Here is a 21,066-nt window from a genome sequence, read left to right as displayed (position 1 = left end):
ATCGCCTATTTTATACATAGTTATTTTACGCGATATCGTTTCTTTTATTTATTTTACGTTTATATTATTGTCACTTTTATGGATTTTAATACTTAATATGTGATTTTATATGATTAGATGAAAGTTGACGAAAATGTGTTAGATAAAGATCATTTATGAAGAAAAATGAGATTGAAGCTGTAAGAACAAAAATATGACAATTGATTTATGCATTCCGAGTACAAGAAAGAAAGATGCAACTTGAACTATTTGGTGGGCTCGGCTAAACTTACCAAGTGGGCCGAAGAACAAGCCAACGAATGGGATGTGAATTTAAGACATAAACAATTAAAAGAAGAAAAGTGAGTGCGGCCCATTTTGTTGTTGGTCTCGTGAGTCAATCGAGAGGCAAGGCCCAATCTTGGGCAACAATTAATGTTATTTTATTGTTATCAAAATTTGGTATTTTAGTGAGTCAGTGGACATCCTACATGGCTACATCATCTAATATATATAGTTATTATATTAAATATTGAAGAAAAAAATCACCTACGCAAGAGTTTTGGAGATCATAATTAATTAGGAGGTTGGCTAGACGAGAGGAGGGTTTTTGGTTTTCGACTTAAGCAGCTGCAAGAGACAAAAAGCCAACAATTACTCTTTGGTTTCGAATTCGAATTCAACAGCAAACCATATTCTCGTTCGACTCTTTTATCTTTTATTTTACTTTAGTTGTTTAATTGCAAGACTTTATTACTATATAATTATTATTATTATGGATTTAATTTATATGATGATTGTTAGTTTTATTTTTCTTGTCATGTCTAGCTAAATCTTTATTCATCTACTAAGATAAAGTGATACAATTGAATGATGGTTGCACTATATTTATAATTCAAGTTGATTTGATTTAACGTTATGTCGTAATCTTAGCTTATTAATTCTTTGTTATTTAACTCTTAATTGCGGATAGTTTTTGCATGATCTTAGTGGTAACCTAGGTTGTGTAAGAGCTATTTTGATTGCTTGGTTAGAAGCAATTGTTTCTATGACGGGTACGGTAGAAAATAATTAATAGTTAATAAGAATTAACGGATTAATGGTTGGGTACAATCAATAGACACAATTGTTATCTAAATAACCAAAACAATTAGTTATCTAGGAAAGTTATGAAAGGCGTCTCGGGGTACCGGTCTTAATAATGGAACTAGTTAATTAAGAGGATTGAATAAAGTAACGAACTTGACGGGTACGGGGTGAGTCTTTGTTTAGTTCTCGGTTATTAATTAACATATTTGAATTGGTTCTTCATTTAAGTGCAACCTAAATAGTTGTGTCATGGATTCGAAGTAGATGATCCTTTAATTAATATTGATATTACAACTCTCTTTTCAATCAAATTTTTTGGAATTGCTAACTTTAAAAATTAACTAACTTTTCTTTAAATCCAAGGTGACGGGAGTCCTTAAAATCCAAAACCTCTTTTTAAAGCTATATTAAACTCGCTTTCTCTTTATCAATCCCTATGTTCGATCCTGGACTTACCTTTAAACTATATTGCATACGAACGAGTCCACTGCCCGATAGTGTGTAGTAGTCTGTTCTAGGGTATTTCTTGTTTATAAATTTAAAGATTTTACACATTAGTTACTTACATTTTTGTCAGTGAACCCTTTTGATTTTGGCAGATTCCGTCAATTCTTTGTGGTTTGTTTTCTCATAATTTGCTTTAAGTTTCAATCTTTGGTAATTTTGCTTAAATTTAGTGAAGTTATAATTTAATTTAGCTTTAAGTTTCAATCTTTTGACTCAGAAAATTTATTCATTAATTTAGTTAAAATTAGGGAAATTGTAATTCAATTTAGCTTAAAGTTTAAGTCCTTTTATTCCATCTGTTTAGCTCAAATTTAGTAAAATATTGATTCAGTTTAGCTTAAAGTTTTAATCTTTTTATGACCCAGAAAATTTTTTGTGGTTAGTTTAGCCTTTGTTAGTAACTTTTGGTTATTATTGGTGTTTTGTGGTCGTGGTTTTTACATTTTTAGGTTTGTTGTTGTTGTTGTTCATTACTTGATTAGTATAATTACTTGTAGAGTTTTAGTTTAAGTTGTCTATTGCAAATGGTTACGTGAGGTCATGTCCTTCTGTTTCAGGGGCGGGCAGTCATGTCCTTCTGTTTCGGGGGCGGGCAGGCATAGGGGGGTTAATGCTAGAGTAAAGAGAACCTTTATGCTTAGATTAGGGAGCTGAAATGTAGGTACACTTAAGGGAAAGCTTTTAGAGCTAGAAGACGCTTTGGCTAGGTGTAAAACAGACATTTCTTGTTTTCAGGAAACTAAGTGGACAGGTAAAAGCACTAGAGATGGGAATGGATTCAAGCTTGGGTATTCTGGAGCGCCTAAGTCGATAGATGGAGTAGGGATCATCTTGACAGATCGACTTAAAGACTTTGTAGTGCATGTGGAAAGACACGGGGATAGATTGATGTTGGTGAGATTAGTGATACAAGAGGAGACTATAAACGTAATCAGTGCGTATGCCCCCAGTCGGGCCGGAGTGAGGGAGAGAAGAAGAGTTTTTGGGACTCACTGGATGAGCTCGTGAGGAGTTGCCCGGATAACCAACGACTAGTTTTAGGAGGAGACTTAAACGGGCATATAGGAGTACAGTCAGACGGCTACCCGGGTGTACACGGAGGTTTAAGATTTGGTCGGAGGAATGAAGAGGGACGCATGATATTGGAATTCGCTACTGCGCATGACCTGATAATAGCAAACTCGTTCTTCCGAAAGAGGAAATCTCAGCTGATTACCTTCCAGAGCGGCCGCAATGAAACGCAGATCGACTACTTCCTAGTGCGTAAAGGCGACTTCAGGGCTTGTAAAGATTGCAAGGTCCTCCCTAAAGAGGGTTGCTACTCCCAACATAAACTGTTGATTTTGGATTTATTCTTGAGTAGACGAGCAACCAAGATAGAGAAGGTTGTAAAGCCAAGAATCCTTTGAAAAAACCTTATAGGTGAAGCAGCAGAGACATTTAGATCAACGACCAGCGCGAGGTTCTCATTAGAGTTTCAAAACGGCGCGCATATGGATGCTGATCAGTTGTGGACACACTTGGCAAAGGGTATGAGGGAGACAGCAAAGGCGGTACTAGGGGAAACAAGAGGGACAGATAGTCAGCGTAAAGGGCGTAGGGAATCTTGGTGGATCACTGAAGAGGTCCAGACTAAGGTTGCGACAAAACTTAGTTGCTTTAAAGAACTTATCAAGAGCAAGCAAAACGGGACAAATGAGGACTGGTCCTTGGCTAGGCAGAGTTACTACGAAGCCAAGAAAGAGGCAAAGAAGATCGTAGCTATAGCAAAAAAAAGAGTGTACGAAGAACTGTATCAGAAACTAGACTCCAAGGAAAGCAAAAACGATATATTCAGAATTGCTACAGCAAGGGAGAGAAAACGTAGGGATTTAGAAGACGTAATATATATTAAGGATGAAAGCGGAAGGAGCATTGTGAAGGTGGAAGACATTAGGAAAAGTTGGGAAGAGTACTTCGCCAACCTGTTTAATAGGAGAGAGTCGGGGCGAAGTGAAGGAGGAATCGATCACGGTACTCACTCAGACATATGCTGCGACGACGACGATACTCCGAGGATCAGCCAAGAGGAAGTAAGGTTCGCCCTAAAGAAGATGGGGAGAAACAAAGCGACAGGTCCAGACCAAATTCCTATTGAGGCATGGAGATGCTTGGGAGATGTGGGGATAAGCCTGCTGACAAGCCTTTTCAACAAGATTTGGACAAGTGCAAAAATGCCAGAAGAATGGAGACTTAGCGAGGTCATACCTATCTATAAAAACAAGGGGGATGTGCAGAGTTGTAGCAACTATAGGGGGCATTAAACTCCTAAGTCATACCATGAAGCTATGGGGGAGAGTGATAGAGATGAGGCTTAGAAGGGTTACAAAGGTGGCAGAGAACCAATTTGGTTTTATGCCAGGTAGGTCGACGATGGAGGCTAATCACATCACCAAAAGCCTTATGGAGAAGTATAGGGAAAGACAAAAGGTGCTACATTGTGCCTTCCTAGATTTGGAAAAAGCATACGATAGTGTACCACGACAGCTGATTTGGAGGACGCTACAAGTGAAAGGGGTTACCGGGAGACACATTAGGGTTATTAGGGATATGTACGATAGGGCGAGGACTGGTGTTCGAACCCCTGTGGGGAACACGGAACTTTTCTCGGTAGATATGGGCCTACACCAGGGTTCGGTGCTTAGCCCATACCTTTTTACGTTGATCTTAGACGAACTATCCAGGGGCCTACAGGAGGGACTACCGTGGTGTTTGATTTTTGCCGATGACATTGCGCTGATAGCGAGATCGATGGGGGAACTAAACCAGAGGCTAGAGAAATTGAGAGAAGCCCTTGAAGAACATGGTTTGGGCATGAGCCTGGAGAAGACAGAATACCTTAGATGTGACTTCGATAAGCAGGAGATAAGACAAAATGGGGATGAGGTTATTAACATTGAGGGCCAGATATTGCATCCGAAGGAGTCTTTTAGATACCTAGGATCGGTGATACATAAATCGGGGGGGATAGACGAAGACGTGACACATCGAATCCAAGCCGGATGGATGAAGTGGAGAGCAGCTACTAGAGTCATGTACGACAAAAGGATCCCGCTAAAGCTGAAAGGGAAGTTTTATAGAGTATCTATTAGACCGGCTATGCTATACGGGTTAGAATGTTGGGCGATGACGAAAGCCAAAGCGGCTCGAGTAGAGGTGGCTGAGATGAGAATGTTAAGGTGGACTTGCGGGCAGACCTTAGCAGACAGGATCCCGACGGGAGCTTTTAGAGCAGAACTTGAAGTAGGGACCATCATTAACAAGCTAAGGGAAGAGCGCTTGAGATGGTTTGGCCATATTAGGAGAAGGTATGAAACTGCACCACTAAGGAGAGCGGAGTCTATTCAAGTAGACGGCATACGAAGAAGGGAACGACCTAAGATGAGGTGGGAGGATCGATTAGCGAAGGACCTAATAGAACTTGGCCTGTCGGAGGACATGACGTCAAATAGGACGGCATGGAGAACTAGGATTATAGTAGAATATTAAGTTAGGGTAGGATTTTTGGGCGACCTAGATAGTCATCTTTTCCCATATTGCCTTGCCAAAGGTGGTTTGTGAGGGTTTGGCCTAGAAAAGTGGCTCAGCTACGCTGCAAAGGACTTTGACGTGACAGGAAGAGTGGTAGGTAGATGAGGGTGGAAGTACGGAATTCCGAATGCGCTAGAGGAATGCGAAGGTAAGGCATATGGGTTTTAGATTAAGTAGACTTTTTATTTAAACTTTGGTTCTCTGTGACCTTTCGTAGGGGTTTTTGGCCTTGCGTCTCGAGAGGCCTAAACCGAGGGGGGAGGTTACTCTTGTGTTTGTTCCCCCAAAATGTTTGTCGGAGGACATGACCATTGAGAGTTTATCTACAGGACTAGGTGTCTAGGACTAGTTTAATGGTTTAGAGAGCCGGTGGGAGGACTAGGATTAGTATAGCTAGGCGGCCTAAGTTCCTTTTTTCCATAGGTTGTTTAGAATTTGGTACAGCATTGGCCCAATCGGGCTCCTTTCAGGTTTTGTCATTTCTTATTTATATGTATGTGTGTCTTGGTTGTTTTCCACTACTTGTTCGAGTTACTTATTAGTTTGCTACTTTTATGTTGTTTAATATGCCCAATATGGTTGCCTCGTATTTGTATTTGTATTGTCAAACATGTTTCTTAGATATCGTTAGGGCGCATGGTTGATACTCGTTCGACCCGCATAGTAGCCGGACCCAGCAGACAAGTATTTCTTCTTTCCAGATTCTCGGCAGACAGATATGATTTTCTAAACATTTCTCATTTTCCGTCTTGCAATCCTTTATGGCCGGAGGTCCCTATGAAAGCAGTCTCTCTACCTTGGTATAGAGGTAAGATTGTCTACAGCTTACGTCCCCCATACCCCGTGCAGGGATTGGGTCCTGTTGTTGTTGTTGTTGATTATTAACAATATTATAAATTTACATAATCTTTTATTTATTTCTTTCTTTATTATATATATATATATATATATGTTAAAATATTGAACCTAATATATGTATATCTATTTAAGAAAATGAGACGTTACAGTTTTGTATGTTGCAAAATAATGACAACCTTTATAACGAGTTTTCCGCATACGTACGTACGAGGAAGAAAGCCAGTCAGCCATATGACAAACTTTATCATTTTAATATATGTTTTAAACATGTTATGGTTATTAACCATATTAAAGAAAATAAAACTTATATATCTAAATAACTGATTCTTATAGAAATTCTTAAAGTATTTTGATTTTACTTAAAATTATTTTAATGTAGATTTTGTTTGCTAATCTTGGTGGAGTACACCGGCTTTTGAAAGTTTAGACCTTTATTAAGGTACGGATATTCTAAAGGTTATTAGGAGCTTTTCGGTCCAATCTTTTCTTTCAAGACTTTTATTTGTTATATATGCATATATTATTGTACGGATATTGTAGTTGGTCTTAGGATCCTTCCGGTAAAATCTTTTCTCTCAAAACTTTATTTGATTAAATGTGTATTTCTTTTTATAAAAGTTGCGTGTTATTTGAAAAATTAGTTGTATGTTATCCTTTGTATAAATATTGTGATATCACTGACTTTTGATAACTAACGAGGTTGCCTTCAGAAATATTTATTTGGGAATCATAATATTTTATTCTTTATAGTTGTGTCAAAACCATTTCTTGAAACCCGATTTGAGTATGGTCCCGAAAAGATGCGTTTGGTATATTACATTTGATGCGATGGTTTGTCCACTAATATGTCCCTTCAATATTCGTTGGCTAAAATAATAATGAATCATATTAATTGGCCCCAAAAGATTAATATTTTGTGATTTATAATATGTCCCTCGAATATTCGTTGACTACGGAAATTAATACAGTGGCATCTATGAATCATATTGATTGGTCCGAAAATTTATAAGTGACTATTGAAATTTTGTAAGAATTGGGTGGATGGAGATGTGGTTTTAAGTCAATATTTTAGAATGTCTCGAAATATATGTAATTATTATTTATTTGTCTGAAAACTAAGTTTGTCATTTGATATATTTAAGTATATTATATATATATATATATATATATATATAAGTCGGTCAAAATGGTTTCGTAAGATGTGCATATAAGAGTAACCTATCCATGGAGGTCCCAAGGGCGCGTTATTGTGACACCGATGACATGGCACCGGCCGTAGCAGTGTATTTGATTTGATCTACGGCGTCTCCTTTTGATTACCCGGTAGTGATATGCGCACTTTGATATTTTGATAGGAGGCGTATGGATCGGTCCTAGGCATTTTGTAAGTTTGACGGTTGGCATTTTCGTAGTGTCATACGAAGCGTTCGACCCTTTGACAAGTAATTTTGTTTGACTCTTATGTGTATTATTTTATGGAACCTGGTTTTATAATCTACTTTGATTTGCTAATGTATAAGGTATTTGTGAACTATGCGTATGTGTACTTTGATTTTAAATAAGTTTGTTAAGGTAATAAGTTTGTTCTTTTAATATACGTCTCCGCATTTGATATTATATTTCAAATTTTGTCATATCCGTTCACTGGGCTTTTTGCTCAGCAGTATTCCTTTTTCTTTCTTATACGGCAGGTTATCAGAAGGGCTTTGAGATCGAGATAAGAGTGTAAATAGAAGTGGACTTAGCACCCCTGGCTTTAGAAGTATTTATTTTGGTTTATCATGTTGACTTTAGTTTGATTTTGAATAAGATTAACGCCCTTTTGCCTTTTAGTTCTTTTGATACTATTTTGTATTGTTCAGAAAATTCCGAACCATCATAAGAAAAACCCGCTAAATAAAAGAAACATACAAAACAACCCGTGAAGCCCGGTCGTGCAACGCACGGGCCTTCACTCTAGTATACTATATAGGTAATCAACCCGAGTTCAACTCAGGTTAACTAATAAACGCTTTGCAAATAAACCAAATGATACCCGATAACTTTAAAATATGTTGTCATATTAACATGTATAATAACATCGTTAATTAAATAAGTTGAAAAGTTGTGATAAATTATTATGTGAAAAACAAAACTAAACGGAAACAAAAGTTGTGTCGTTGTAGATACATGTTAAAACACATTTGGTTGGCAAAAAAAAAAAAGGTTATCGGAAAAAAACACACCATAGTTTTAGGCCTATTATAACGAAAAAATAAGATGATTAAAATCTTACATAATAATATGGATATTTAATAAAAAAAAAGTATATTAATGATACATATTTAAAAAAGAGATATTTTGAATTTTAAAAAAAAGTATGATGATGTCATAATTAAATGAAAAGGATGTGTGGTAATACAAATTTTAAAAAATCTTATTTTATCACAATATTTCTTTATTAATATATAATAAAAGATTAAAGGAAAAGGGTGTGAATAGTAACTCGCCTGTGTGGCGGGTTACGATTCGCCCCATGTTACACCCCGTTCTACTATTTGGTTTTTCTTATATCGCATCCCGTGTGGGTTTTTTTAAATTACTGGTTACGTATTGGAATTTTTTACACATTTTTCCTTTTAAGTCATTCAACCGTTCTGTGGCCACACCATATACGTACCACTACTTGCATTTTGTTACATTTATTTCGCTTGAATTCTCAACTAATATATTATATTATAGTATATTAAAGAAAGGGGTTGTGAATAGTAACCCGTCTGCGTGACGGGTTACGATTCGCCCCATGTTACACCCCGCTTCACTATTTGGTTTTGTCATTCAACTGTACAGTGACCAGACCATATACGCACCACTACTCGCATTTTTTTACATTTATCTCGCTTCAATTCTTAACTTTTATATTGAGGAATTTGCAAGATCTCATCCCGTTTTGGTTTTCTACTAGAGATTTCTTGCAAGACCATATACGTACCACTACCTTGCACATTTTTAAAAACTTGGGACGAGTTAGAATTTGTCCACGTCACACCCCGTACCACCATTCAGAATTTGCCACATCATATATTGTACGAGTTTTCTACTATGGGCTACTTCTTGATTTTTTTCATATTTTTTTTTCCTTTTTGGGTGATTCAACCTTTTTGTTTCCACAACACGTACCACTATTTGAGTTTTGTAAAATCATATTTAGCTTAAGTTCTCAACTAATATATTAAAGATTTTCTTACATTGCATCATTTTCAGGTCTTCTACCACAAGTTCATTCTTGGTTTCTTGCACACTTTATAACAAAACATATCAATGAAATGATTTATAGTTAACCAGTTGAAGGTTTAACGTAAATACATTGGATAACGTAACCGTTTAAATAAGACAATTGAGGTTCCGCAACGCGGGACGTGAACTTTACTAGTTAGTATTACTTCGATAGATTTACCATAACTATACATTATTGGTTTGTACTAAAATTTGTATGTTATGTATGGTACATCCATAAAAAATAATGATACGAATATCACATCTCATCTTCGAAACCCTATGTAAAGAGTACAATAAAACTGAGATCTAGTTTCGCTGTTTCATAATTAACTCATTTTTGTGCGTTTTCCATCTTTTATAGTTAGAAATTACGTACAAACTTGTATGTGATATAAATAACCATACATGATGTATTTATCTCTTATTCATTACTTAAAGTATCGTTTTAAATATTAACAATGTTTTCTAATTCATTGAAATATACATGCAACAACCATCTTTAAAAAATTGCCAGGCACCACCGATCTTAAAGATTTACTCTAGTTTCATTGTGTTAGTGCATCGTTTTATGTTTGCTAGATGAAATACCATTTCATAGTTTCTTTCTATAAGAGGGTACCAACTATGACACGATTAAAACCTTATAACCAATTTGAGCAGACATACTAGCATTCTTTTTGGAAGTAATAACCAATTAGGAAGAAAAAACATGGATTAGAAGTTACGGTCTAATGTGAATACAGATGAACCAAATGGACAAGGTTAGGTAATACCTTTCTGAAAGGGCTCATGGGAATATAACCCTTCAAGGAATGATAGAGATGTATAATAATTAAGCAAATTTGTGACTCATAAGTTTTATTTAATTTAAGTATATATATGAGAATAGGTAAAGTGGTACACTACATACATACCAACCTGCTTTTCTCCTAAAAGGCTGAATTTGACATGTTTTGATTAGACTTGAATTGAATACTTGTCCTTCGTATATAGAAGATTGCCTTGTTAAGTATAAATTATCACATGAGGATATTATTAGAAGTCCATTGCAACCTTGATAAAGTAATAATCTTAGTGGTTCATACTTATGGATCAAAAATTGGGGTTGAGATTTTGATTTTGACAGTTATAACGAAAGCTTGGGATAGTTTATAATCTTTGGTGTAATAGAGTAAGAATAAGTTTGCCATTCAAAAATTGAGAGTGATATATGTACCATACTTTTTTTATACATGTCCCATACTGTGCAGTATTGATTTGTACAATCTGTTTAACAAATTGTACATAATGATGGATAAAAAAAAAAAAAAAAAAGTGGTACATATATCATTATCCTTCAAAAAATAACCAAAGATCTTTACTATTACTACATAGTATAAATCCTAGTATCAAATTTAAATTTTGGTTTATGGAAATCACTTGAGAGTTAAGAGTCATGAAACCTGATTCCATGTGAGTTGTGACTGAGGGGGTACGAGGATCATAATATGCGATAGATATTTAGTATTTGCATTACCTTTTAGATCATCGGATTCTCCTAAAAATCAAGTAGCATTTGTTGAGGAAAAAAAAAAAAACATTTTATGATGAATGGATACGGATGAGGCCAGTCAAGGTACTTTTATCATGCAAAAGGTGTACACTGCACCCAAATTTGTACAGAGTACCTGGGGTTAGTCATTAATGTGATTTGGTTTGAGATGTGCCGGAGTGGGTCACCAAAATTATCACTAAAAAAAAACGTTTAGCTTCATATCTTAGAAGTTTTACTTAATGAAGGACTCACGAGGAAGCTTGTACATTTTGTAATATTTAGTCTCAAAAAGTTATTTAATGTAACTGCCATTGGGAGAGACAAGAAGTAAAGATTTTAGACATCTACAAATTCTATAAAATGCAATGCAAATTGCATATACAATAGTAATTTCTTGATTTAACACAGCAATTATACTATTTTTTTTAGAACAGACAGCAATTATACTGTTTACATTCCAATAACTGATAACCTGCTTGCTTTATACATCCTAAAGTAGATGCATTAACCAAAACATACTTATGGTACATCAAGTCATCAAATATTTAGCATTATATAAAAACATTTCTCGTAAGGTAGATGTTAATACATACAGGATCAACTAATCTGTTTTCCACTCGAAGGGGGTCAATGTAAAATTCTTCCAATTACAATGTTACACATTATTCAACAATATTTAGTGAAAATATATGAAAATCAGTCTTTAACATCACAAAGCAGTGGAAATTGAACCAATCAAGGTACTAAATGCAAAGGATCCAAGGTCCAGCGCCATGAAAATGAGTCACAAATCCTAGACTCACCTCTTAAACCACAACATTTAACGGAATAAGTATCTCACAAGGGGGTTCACCAAATAGTCATTTCAAATCAAAACAAGACTGCCCACTTTTAGCATGCAAGAAAACTTTTGAAAGACAAGTATTCAACGGTTTGATGACCCTTTGCAGATTTCAGAGATGTCATCCCATTTGTCAGACTCATTGTGTCCATCAAATGGTGAACAAGAATTGTGCTTGGAATCGCTGCAAAAATCATTTCCAAGAAGTGCACGAATTGGGTCGCTAACCTCATAATGATCTTTGTTCTGGTCAGCGTCTGAAGTTGAACCAAACCAGTTTGACCCAAGCAGAAAATCGGGTCTTAAATACTCTCTGTGGTTTGGTTTTTGATCTTCCCTGTCTGACTCCTTAACACCAGATTCCTCTGCTTCTTGCTTAACTTCACATGGAAAAATTGCTATGCAAAATTAGCACTGTAAGATTTCATTGTGTACGTATCCAAATGAAAATTTTCTAACTAATGATATATGTCATAACTTTTCATTTGCCAAATTATAATGGGGGCAATTTTAACCGATTTACTTATCAAGTCAACTTGGGTTATCTTTAATTCTGATGGATCACACAAGTATATATAGAGCTCAAACTGAAAGAGGTTAGATACGTAGAACTGGTCAAAAGTCGACCAAAATGTAATTTTAATGCAAAAAAACTCCTAACGCAATTTATATAAAAAAAACAGATTTATCGAACTAATAGGTTTTTGTTATCAGAGCTTGCAAGCCAGTTAATAATAATAAAAAAAAAAGACAAAAAGTGTCCCGGCACAATCCTACCAGCCCAGCCCGCAAGTTCTAGTTCTGAAATGCACCCTCACCACACAAAAAGAAACATTTCAATTTGTGAGTTCTTATGAAAAGTCCTTTTTCCTTTGAATTTTTATAACAAATCTTACAGCTCTTCCACATGAAAGTAGGGATGAGACAATACCGATTAAAAAATTTACAAGTTCAATGTGCCTATGACAAACCATACTGACCAGCAGAACTTTATACTTTTTTTTAGTCTAAACAATTAAAAGAGAAGATATATCAAACTTATCACCTGAAATGGTCTCAATAGACTGATGCTCATCCAGTGAGCTTCCACTTCTATGAGGAGTATATTCGCTAAACACAGAAGCAGCAGAATGACCCAAGGGAGACATGGGGTCACCATACACTTCCCAGTCGTCATCTTGTTGCATATTCTGAGACTGAGACGAACTGTTGGTAATGTCACGAGGCGCAAGTGAAGCATTCGAATTATTATTACTCTTTGACATTTTCAAATTTTGGGATTGTAAGAGCACTGCTTCTAATAACCCACTGTCCCTGTGCGAGGGAGAATCTGACTTTGTTTGACCAATCAAAGTTGACTGAAATATCGTATCCACAGATTCAAGGGAAGGCAGTGGTGAAGAAGGTGCGTTACAGCTACCCATTTGGGTTGAAGGGAGCTCCAGCTTCTGGGCCCATGAAATGGGCTCAGAAGAAGAAGTGTTGCCATTAAAAAAGGCATGGCTGCCAGAAAATAAGCATGAAGATGATGATGGGATGTTCCCATTACAGTTTTCATTATACGAAGAAATCTCAAAGGATTGATCGACTGTCTGGAAAAGATCATCGAGACCACCATCTCCACAATTACGAAGACCATATGCATCAGATCTCCTGATCCGTTTAGAAGGATGCAGCATCGGGAACAGAAAATTGCTACGACGCGTTGGTACAGGCCCGCGTGGAAGAAAACTGCCTCCAGGAATATCAAGAAAATTGCCTCCAGGTATATCAAGCATGCCTGGTGCATATAACTCATGCTTTAATTCCAAATTCTTGAACTCAACGGCAGGAATGTGGAATGTGTCAGTTGTCAAAATTTCAGAATTTGACGCATCTCCGTTTGTGAATGTGACCATGTTGTGGGTATGTGTACCATCATTTAGTGTTTGCATACAAATGTCAGGTGGGTAAATCGGTAATCCAGCACGCTGTCTTCTTTTGGTTCTAGTGTTCCAAAAATTCTTGATTTCGTTATCTGTGCGTCCGGGTAACTGAAAAGAAAAGACACGATTTCAATAAACAAAGTGATGAAGAAAAACAATAATCATTTTAAACTCATCTCAATCTCAAAAACCTAACATGTAGATTCTACCAATTAATTTCATTTTAAGTGCAAACTTCACTAATCAATTTGAACTTATTCCATAGCCCAGGTAAATATTTTACCTTGACGCTTTAGATTAACATTGGTAACTACTGAAAAACACATTCAACCTTTCATTGAGCTAATCCTACAATGTATTACATAATAACCCGAGCTGACAACAAACGGAGAAATATGAAAAGCAAAAGGTTCATTCAGATGAATGAAATGGAATAACCAACAAAATGTAAAGGGTCACTAAACTTGCTTGGTTGGCATGTAGAAATGAAAAGAACAATTTAAAGATATGCATCATTATATTTACTATTTTATTGTGCCCTTCCTCGTAAACTTTAGCAATACCTTAATTACTAGAATAAAATTTACTGCTATCTTCAATAGCAATAATAGTAACATCTACATCGATTTCAGTTTATATGTAAATGTAAACATATGTATTAATTTTAGTTGGTACATATAATTATAATTATGCAAACTAGAATAAAAAAAGTAAGCAAATCTCAAGTAAAACTATAATAAAGATAAAAAGGTAAAACCATAATAAAGTTAATTGAAGTAAATATAGTTTCTTCCTTGAGTAATGACCCATTCCATTCACAAGGTAAGTTAAAGCAGTTTCTTCATTATGTCATGATTCTCCATTCCATCCCCCCTTCCATTACTACACACCAAGGAATACCAAAGAAATACTTCGACAAAGTCAATCCACAATAAAAGATTAAATATTCAACAAGAATTCACGTACAACAGAAAATCCTTACAATTAATAAAAACATGCACTTAAATGACTAATAAGGACAACTTTCACGTGAACTTAACAAAATTTAAGAAAATCGGCATATCTTAACGAGTTAAAGAAAAGTAATGTGAGCAGGATCATCATTCATCAAGATAGAATGTTGAATCAGTAAACTGACTTCCTAAAAGGAAGTGGCCTAAAAAAGAGGTTGGAGCTTTAATCCAAGATCTAGTTCTGATTGAACTTGAAAAACCAATTATAAACAAATAACTTTGAAATTGACCTAAATATTCTCATGATATACCAGTTAATTTGATGACCACCCAGCAGTTAGAATAAAGGTAAAAATGCAGGAATAGAAACATCACACTTATGTTTTATTCACATTCCTTTTAATAATATAAATTTAACAAAATTCTACTTTCCAAATCCCTCCATTTATAGCACTCAGTGGGTTAAAAACATAACCAATGCCGTGGAACCCGTTGTGCTGGAGTGGAACCAACATGAGTTAATGTTCAAGTAATCGAGGAATAATTGTTGAATAACTAGATAGAGCATTTATAGCAACTGTTTAGGTGTTGAAACTTGTCAGAATCAAGCTGATCAGAAGTGATTTTGTAAACAGGTCATTGTCAGGAACAGATGAAAAAAACGACTACTTTATGTCATCTTGAATAGCACAATCAAGTTTCCGAAATGACAATTCTCCCCTCAATAAGGCCAAATCAATAAATGACAGGTTAATTGGTAGCAGCCTAGCAGTTTGTCATAAATTTGAAAATGGATTGCCAAAGTAATTAGTTTGTTATGAATAGGAGCTAAAAAAACCTAAGGCCCAATTTTAACATCACAAAATTAAAAGTCTAACTTCAGGTATCCTGTAAATTTGAACTTCAACTTTATCAGATTATAAGCTAGTAGTAAGGAAAAGGGTATGTATCACTGTATAATATACATTCGGACACAGTATCCAATCTCCAACCCCTTTCTGAACAGCCATATACTCTCACAATAGAGATGTTCACCAAGTAGGAACAAGATTCAACTGGAACCAAAAGAAAAAAAAAAACTAACAGAACTAATATATGGATCAACCTAATATGGTTCAGTACCAATCTGGTTTTTGTTTTGAACTTGTTTGGTCCCAAAAACAAACCGAAAACCGAATATGAACGCAGTTTTCTAATTTGAAAAATTCATACACAAAAGAGCATCGTATATATCAAAAGAGCTAACTTTTGAAAATTATGGAGCTAAAAAAATCTAAAATTATTAAACTCTATAAACGAGAACTGAACCGAATATACGTGGTTTGATTCCAGCAGATATGTATGTATCGTTAGACCACAAACCTCTATGGCAGTACCCCACGCAAAGCTATTGATTAATTCTCCAACACCTTACTGACTATATCCCATTCAACTTTGGATGACAACTTTTGGGCTATTAGGTTAACATATTGTGAACTAACAGTATTATAAGATCGCATTGAACTTTGGTTGTAATATTCCTTAAATAGTCTATTAAACTCTCTTAGATATTTGTCATATAAGGGTTCATTTTCAAATGATTTTTACAGATTTTACTTCAAAACATAATTTACAACAATCATAAGCAAAAATAACTTAGGACATGGTTAAATAGAAGTTCTTACTAAATGCTAGTTTTATCTATGGGAGCATTCCCCATGTATATGTAGTGATCATCTACAACAAAATGTAACTATTGAACATCCGACATGAGTTACAGTAATTCAACTATCTTCAAATGCAATGATAATATAATTACCCTAAAAAGATGAAACTATCACAAAGAAACTAGATATATAAATGCCAAAGTCAAATGGTCAAATGCATGACTTTGGTCAAATGCACGCCTAATATGTACAAAGTATTCAACTTTCTAGTTCAACTAACAATTAAATACATGCAGAATTATGGTTTACAATCCCAAATACTACACAATAAAGTAATCCGTACATACTGTATTTTTTCTAGCAACAGTATACCTCCAATGAACAGCAGTTGTAGTATACATTTGTTATTATGCAAGGTTAATTGTGACCAGAAAGTTTGTACTCATGCACCATCTGTTTGCCAATAACATTGACTTGTCTTCATAAAGAAACTCCCAGTTGTACAAAGGGGGAGAAATTAACACTAAAGGTAAAAATTTTCAATGATTTGGACTCATGGCACAGATCAGAATGACCATAGAGTTCGGGAATAAGCGTAAACAAAGAATAAAAAGTCAGAGTCTCCACTATTAGCGTTATTCTCTCATTCTCGTGGAAAGAAACTCCCAGTTGTACAAAGGGGGAGAAATTAAAAAAGATCATCAAAACCAATGTTTCATTTTCATGAGTTAAAAAGTCAAAAATGAAAGGGATTAAAAATATGTTGTTAACAAGTCAAAAATAAAATCTAAAGCTAAGTTGAAAATATAAAACAAACTAACAACATTGTCCCCATGCGAGTAACGTAAGGTACTGATATCATACTCATACTCTTAAATATTGTTCCAATGTAAGCAAATTAGTGACCAGCTATGGCTGAACCAGTAAATGTTCATATGTGGCTCTAACTTATATTACATGGCTTTTAAAAATATTAATACATAACCCACACAGTATATGTGTGTGTGTACATTATCTTGGAACAGTTTATAGAAGTACTCGTATGATATTGGAACAGTTTTTAAGGCTTAAGGGTATGCATATGACTTTGGAACATAAGCTTTCTATGCCAAATAATGTCTTTGTCAGAATCAGTATAACTTAACCGCGATATAACTATATAAGTATAGCAATTACTCATGTTAGCACATAACTCGAGAGTACACGTATGATATTAGTCGCCAATACATGTCACGAACTAGTTTCAAGATAACTTAATAAAGAAGATTGGCACACGCAATCAAGGTTGTAAATAACGTTCGGCGGTCACTCGGCGGTCGACCACCTTTAAGTTTAAATCTCATTTCGCGGAGTAATAATGGAGACTATAAAATATAAAGGAATTTATTTTAAAAATACAGATATTAGCAATTTCCTAACAAAATTAGTCAAAAGTGACTTTTGACCGTTAAGATCCGTTAAATCCGTTATTTGACACGTTATTGACTCAGACCTTTAAATTTACCCTACAACCCCTTTAACGTGACGGTGGACCTCCATTACCAACAGCCGTTAAGGCCGCTATTTACAACACTGCACGCAATAGGAGATGAATGTGGCTAGAACGTAAGATGAAGATAATGCAGGTTGCTAGTTGCTAGACAATTTTAGCAAGATCCATGTGCTAACTAGGTAGGATACAGTAGTACTTGCCATATAAAGAAGTTCATGTACAACTACACATGCATACCTTGCAACATAGTCAAGTGTGAAAGCTCAAACCAACAAGGGAACTGAATGTTTTATTTTTGATTTGTTTTACAAGAGAATGAAAGTTGGTACTATGCAAATGCTTTAATCAATTCCTGGCCCAAGATGCGATTTGAATCTACCAAAACTTCTGAATCCAGTAATATTTGGGAACTTGGTATAGAAAAGGGAAAATATGAATTTTAAGACACACAAATGCTCATTCAAAAAATACTTGTAGTCATGTTTAGTATGCAGCTACTCTGGTTATAAAAGCTAAAGAAAGCCAACTAATACAGAGAAGTTGCAACAATTTGCACACAGAGTCACAGACTGCAACATATATATATATATATATATAGTAGAATCAGAGATATCTTAAAGGAAAACACACGCTCACCTCAACAGCCATGCGGGCCCATTTATTCCCCATCTTAGCATGGAGTTCAATTATGCGGCGTTCCTCCTCTGGTGTAAATGCACCTTTTTTAAGATCGGGTCTTAAGTGATTTGCCCACCGTAATCGACAGCTTTTACCACAACGAGAAAGCCCAGAATGCTTCTGAACAGCATTCCAGTTCCCTTCTCCATGCTTGTTCACATAATCCACCAAAATTGCATCTTCGGCAGAAGTCCATGGACCTTTTTTCAGGGTGCCATTTCCAACCATGTTTCTTTCATTGCTAACTTCATCAATAGATGGTGAACTGATGCAATCTCTTGATATTATTCTCTCCTCGCTTTCACTTGTCATGTTGCTCATCTTTACAGCACAAATATACATGTCCATCAGCAAAAACAAACCAGAACGCAAAAAAATACTATGAAACATATAACATTCTTTCTAAAGAAATTAAATTCCAACGTATCATGACCACAGAACTATCAGTCCGACATTATACAAACAAAAGAATACCTAAATGCATTTTTATAATTACAATTAAATATCCAACCAGAATTAATAACTTCACAATAGTATTTGGTGAATTCTACTATTAAACAATGAAAATCGATATTACGGTATATTATGATAACACTAATATAAACGCTGATCATTTAACCGGACAGGTGAATAGTCGTAAGCAAAAGTAAATATCTGAATCTCAAAACAGAAAACAATCACTGAAAATTAAAGCCACATAATTAAACATACTAATGATACTGATATTAGATTACATTTAAACAGAACATGAATTACACATGCCAGAATTAAATATTTATATATTCTATTAGATTTACTTAACATTTCATTTCATTTTACAAAGAGACAAAAAAAATAAATAAATAAATAATCTACAATTAGAAATGAGCCTAACATATAAAGCCTCACGCAAACACTTATTACAATCATATCAAGCAAAAATTCATCAAACTTGACCTTTCATAAATTCATTCAACATATATAAAATACAGAAATAAATTAATTATATACATATATATATAATATAGATAATAATATATATATATAATTAAAGGAAGAAGAGATGATACCTGAAGCTATAATTCGCTGAAGAAATATCAATTCACCGTCATTTTATCAACGTTTTTATTAAAAAAAGAATCTTATACAAAAAAAAAAAAAAATCTAAACTAAATTTTATAAAAAAAAAATTGAAAAAAACCTATATAAAGAAAGGCCAGAAAGTATAAAAATGAATTCAGAATCAGCTAAAAACCTAAATTATGAGAAGCTGATTACTGAATTCAAATCAACTGAGTAATAGATAAGTAAAAATGAATCTATCTATATCTATATCTAGCTATATATAGATGATATATGTATTTATTACGTACTAAAACTAGATCTAAATTAACTCAAAAAAAATGAACAGAAAAAGCGGAAGTGAAGTGATTAATGCTATGAAGAAGATTATAAAGAAAATGAATTGATTTTGTGTATGGATGCTAGCCGTGATCAGTAAAGAAAATTACGGATGATCCAATCATAGAATTATTATTTTTTATTTATTTATTTTGTGTTCTTAGGTACTCAAGATTGTTTTATAAAAATATAAAAATTAGTAGATTTGCTATTATTAAAATGTTATATATGTAGATAGATAGATAGATATTTCATATACATATAAGTTATAATTGGCTTATTATTATTTAATTTATTTTTTATTGTTATGTAAATATAAAGATAATGAATTGAATCGATGAAACATTTTGAAGTTGAGATATATAGAAAGAGAGGCGTAAAGGAATGTGAGAAGAAGAAGAAGAAAGCAGCAGCGATGTGTTTATGTTTGAGTGTATGTGTAATTTGTGTGTGAGAGAGAAAAATAAAAATAATATAAAAAATAGAAAGCAATGTGAATGTGAATTGGTAAAATATTTTAATTTATTTTCTAAATTAAAAGGTGAGAAAAAGGAGGAGATATATGAGGAAGGGACCTGTCAATAGGGTACTTTATCAGGGTACTTTTGCAAACCATTGTTTTCTTAACTCTCACTTTCTTTATTAATTCTTCTTTTTGTACTTTACTTAATATTTATATCACTACTACTACTAAACTATAATTAATTATTATTTTTATATTATTGTTATCAACAAGGTCACTTCAACTCTGCTTGGTGCCTATGCCTGGTGGTACTTGTCATAGCATTTACAAGCTTTTAAGTCTTTGGGATTAGAGGTTTGGCAACCCATATTTTGTGTTTATTTTCAACACTCATTTCTAACCAATTATAATATATCACTTTAACTCTATTATTTACTTACCACTCATCCAAATTTTATTGGCATCTGACTACTAACTTCACCGCTCACTAAATTTTTTAATTTAAAACATAAATCAAATATAAAACATTTAAAAACAATCAAATAAAACATGACATAAACATAAAACATACGATGTTCGGTTCAGCTACAAATTAAACATAAACATTCGAATTACAAATGGAAACCTACAAAGTACACGGCCACCCGTGTTTCGCGCATAAATCGCGTTTGCGAGTGACGATGAACTCTCTGAATGTCGGGTCGCTGATATGCTCGTGAGGATCCATAACGACCTTCATGTCACGGTTGTACTCTTCCCCTTGCAAAAACTTGAAATACACGTCGTCCTTCTTCTTTTGAACCTCAGCCCGCTCCTTCAGTATACTTGCCTTCTCCGTCGTATAGCTCGATAAGGTATCACGAAACGAACAACGACTTGATTCTTCACTGGTA

The 21,066-nt window shown here is 34.5% G+C and overlaps 3 protein-coding genes across 3 annotated transcripts; 2 read left to right on the top strand and 1 right to left on the bottom strand.

Moving 5' to 3' along the window:
- The first annotated feature begins 2,115 nt into the window (after nucleotides 1-2,115).
- Nucleotides 2,116-2,984, top strand: LOC122604296 (craniofacial development protein 2-like). Its single transcript, XM_043777183.1, has 3 exons — nucleotides 2,116-2,193; nucleotides 2,311-2,469; nucleotides 2,526-2,984. Exons 1-3 carry the CDS (start codon nucleotides 2,116-2,118, stop codon nucleotides 2,982-2,984), a joined length of 696 nt encoding a protein of 231 aa, XP_043633118.1.
- Nucleotides 2,985-3,068: 84 nt separating this feature from the next.
- On the top strand, nucleotides 3,069-3,878 carry LOC122604295. The gene has a single exon (XM_043777182.1). The coding sequence runs from the start codon at nucleotides 3,069-3,071 to the stop codon at nucleotides 3,876-3,878; it is 810 nt and encodes a 269-aa protein (XP_043633117.1).
- A 7,526-nt stretch (nucleotides 3,879-11,404) lies between these two features.
- On the bottom strand, nucleotides 11,405-19,450 carry LOC122606178 (transcription factor GAMYB-like). The gene is made up of 4 exons (XM_043779139.1): nucleotides 19,380-19,450; nucleotides 18,289-18,651; nucleotides 12,682-13,669; nucleotides 11,405-12,016 (listed from the first exon to the last, which is right to left on the bottom strand). Exons 2-4 carry the CDS (start codon nucleotides 18,649-18,651, stop codon nucleotides 11,721-11,723), a joined length of 1,647 nt encoding a protein of 548 aa, XP_043635074.1. The 5' UTR covers nucleotides 19,380-19,450; the 3' UTR covers nucleotides 11,405-11,720.
- Nucleotides 19,451-21,066: the final 1,616 nt, after the last annotated feature.

This window comes from Erigeron canadensis, chromosome 6 (genome assembly GCF_010389155.1).
Source record: "Erigeron canadensis isolate Cc75 chromosome 6, C_canadensis_v1, whole genome shotgun sequence".
Taxonomy (NCBI): Eukaryota; Viridiplantae; Streptophyta; class Magnoliopsida; order Asterales; family Asteraceae; genus Erigeron; species Erigeron canadensis.
Note: the sequence above shows the minus strand (reverse complement) of the source record. Positions and strands in the feature narration are given on the sequence as shown.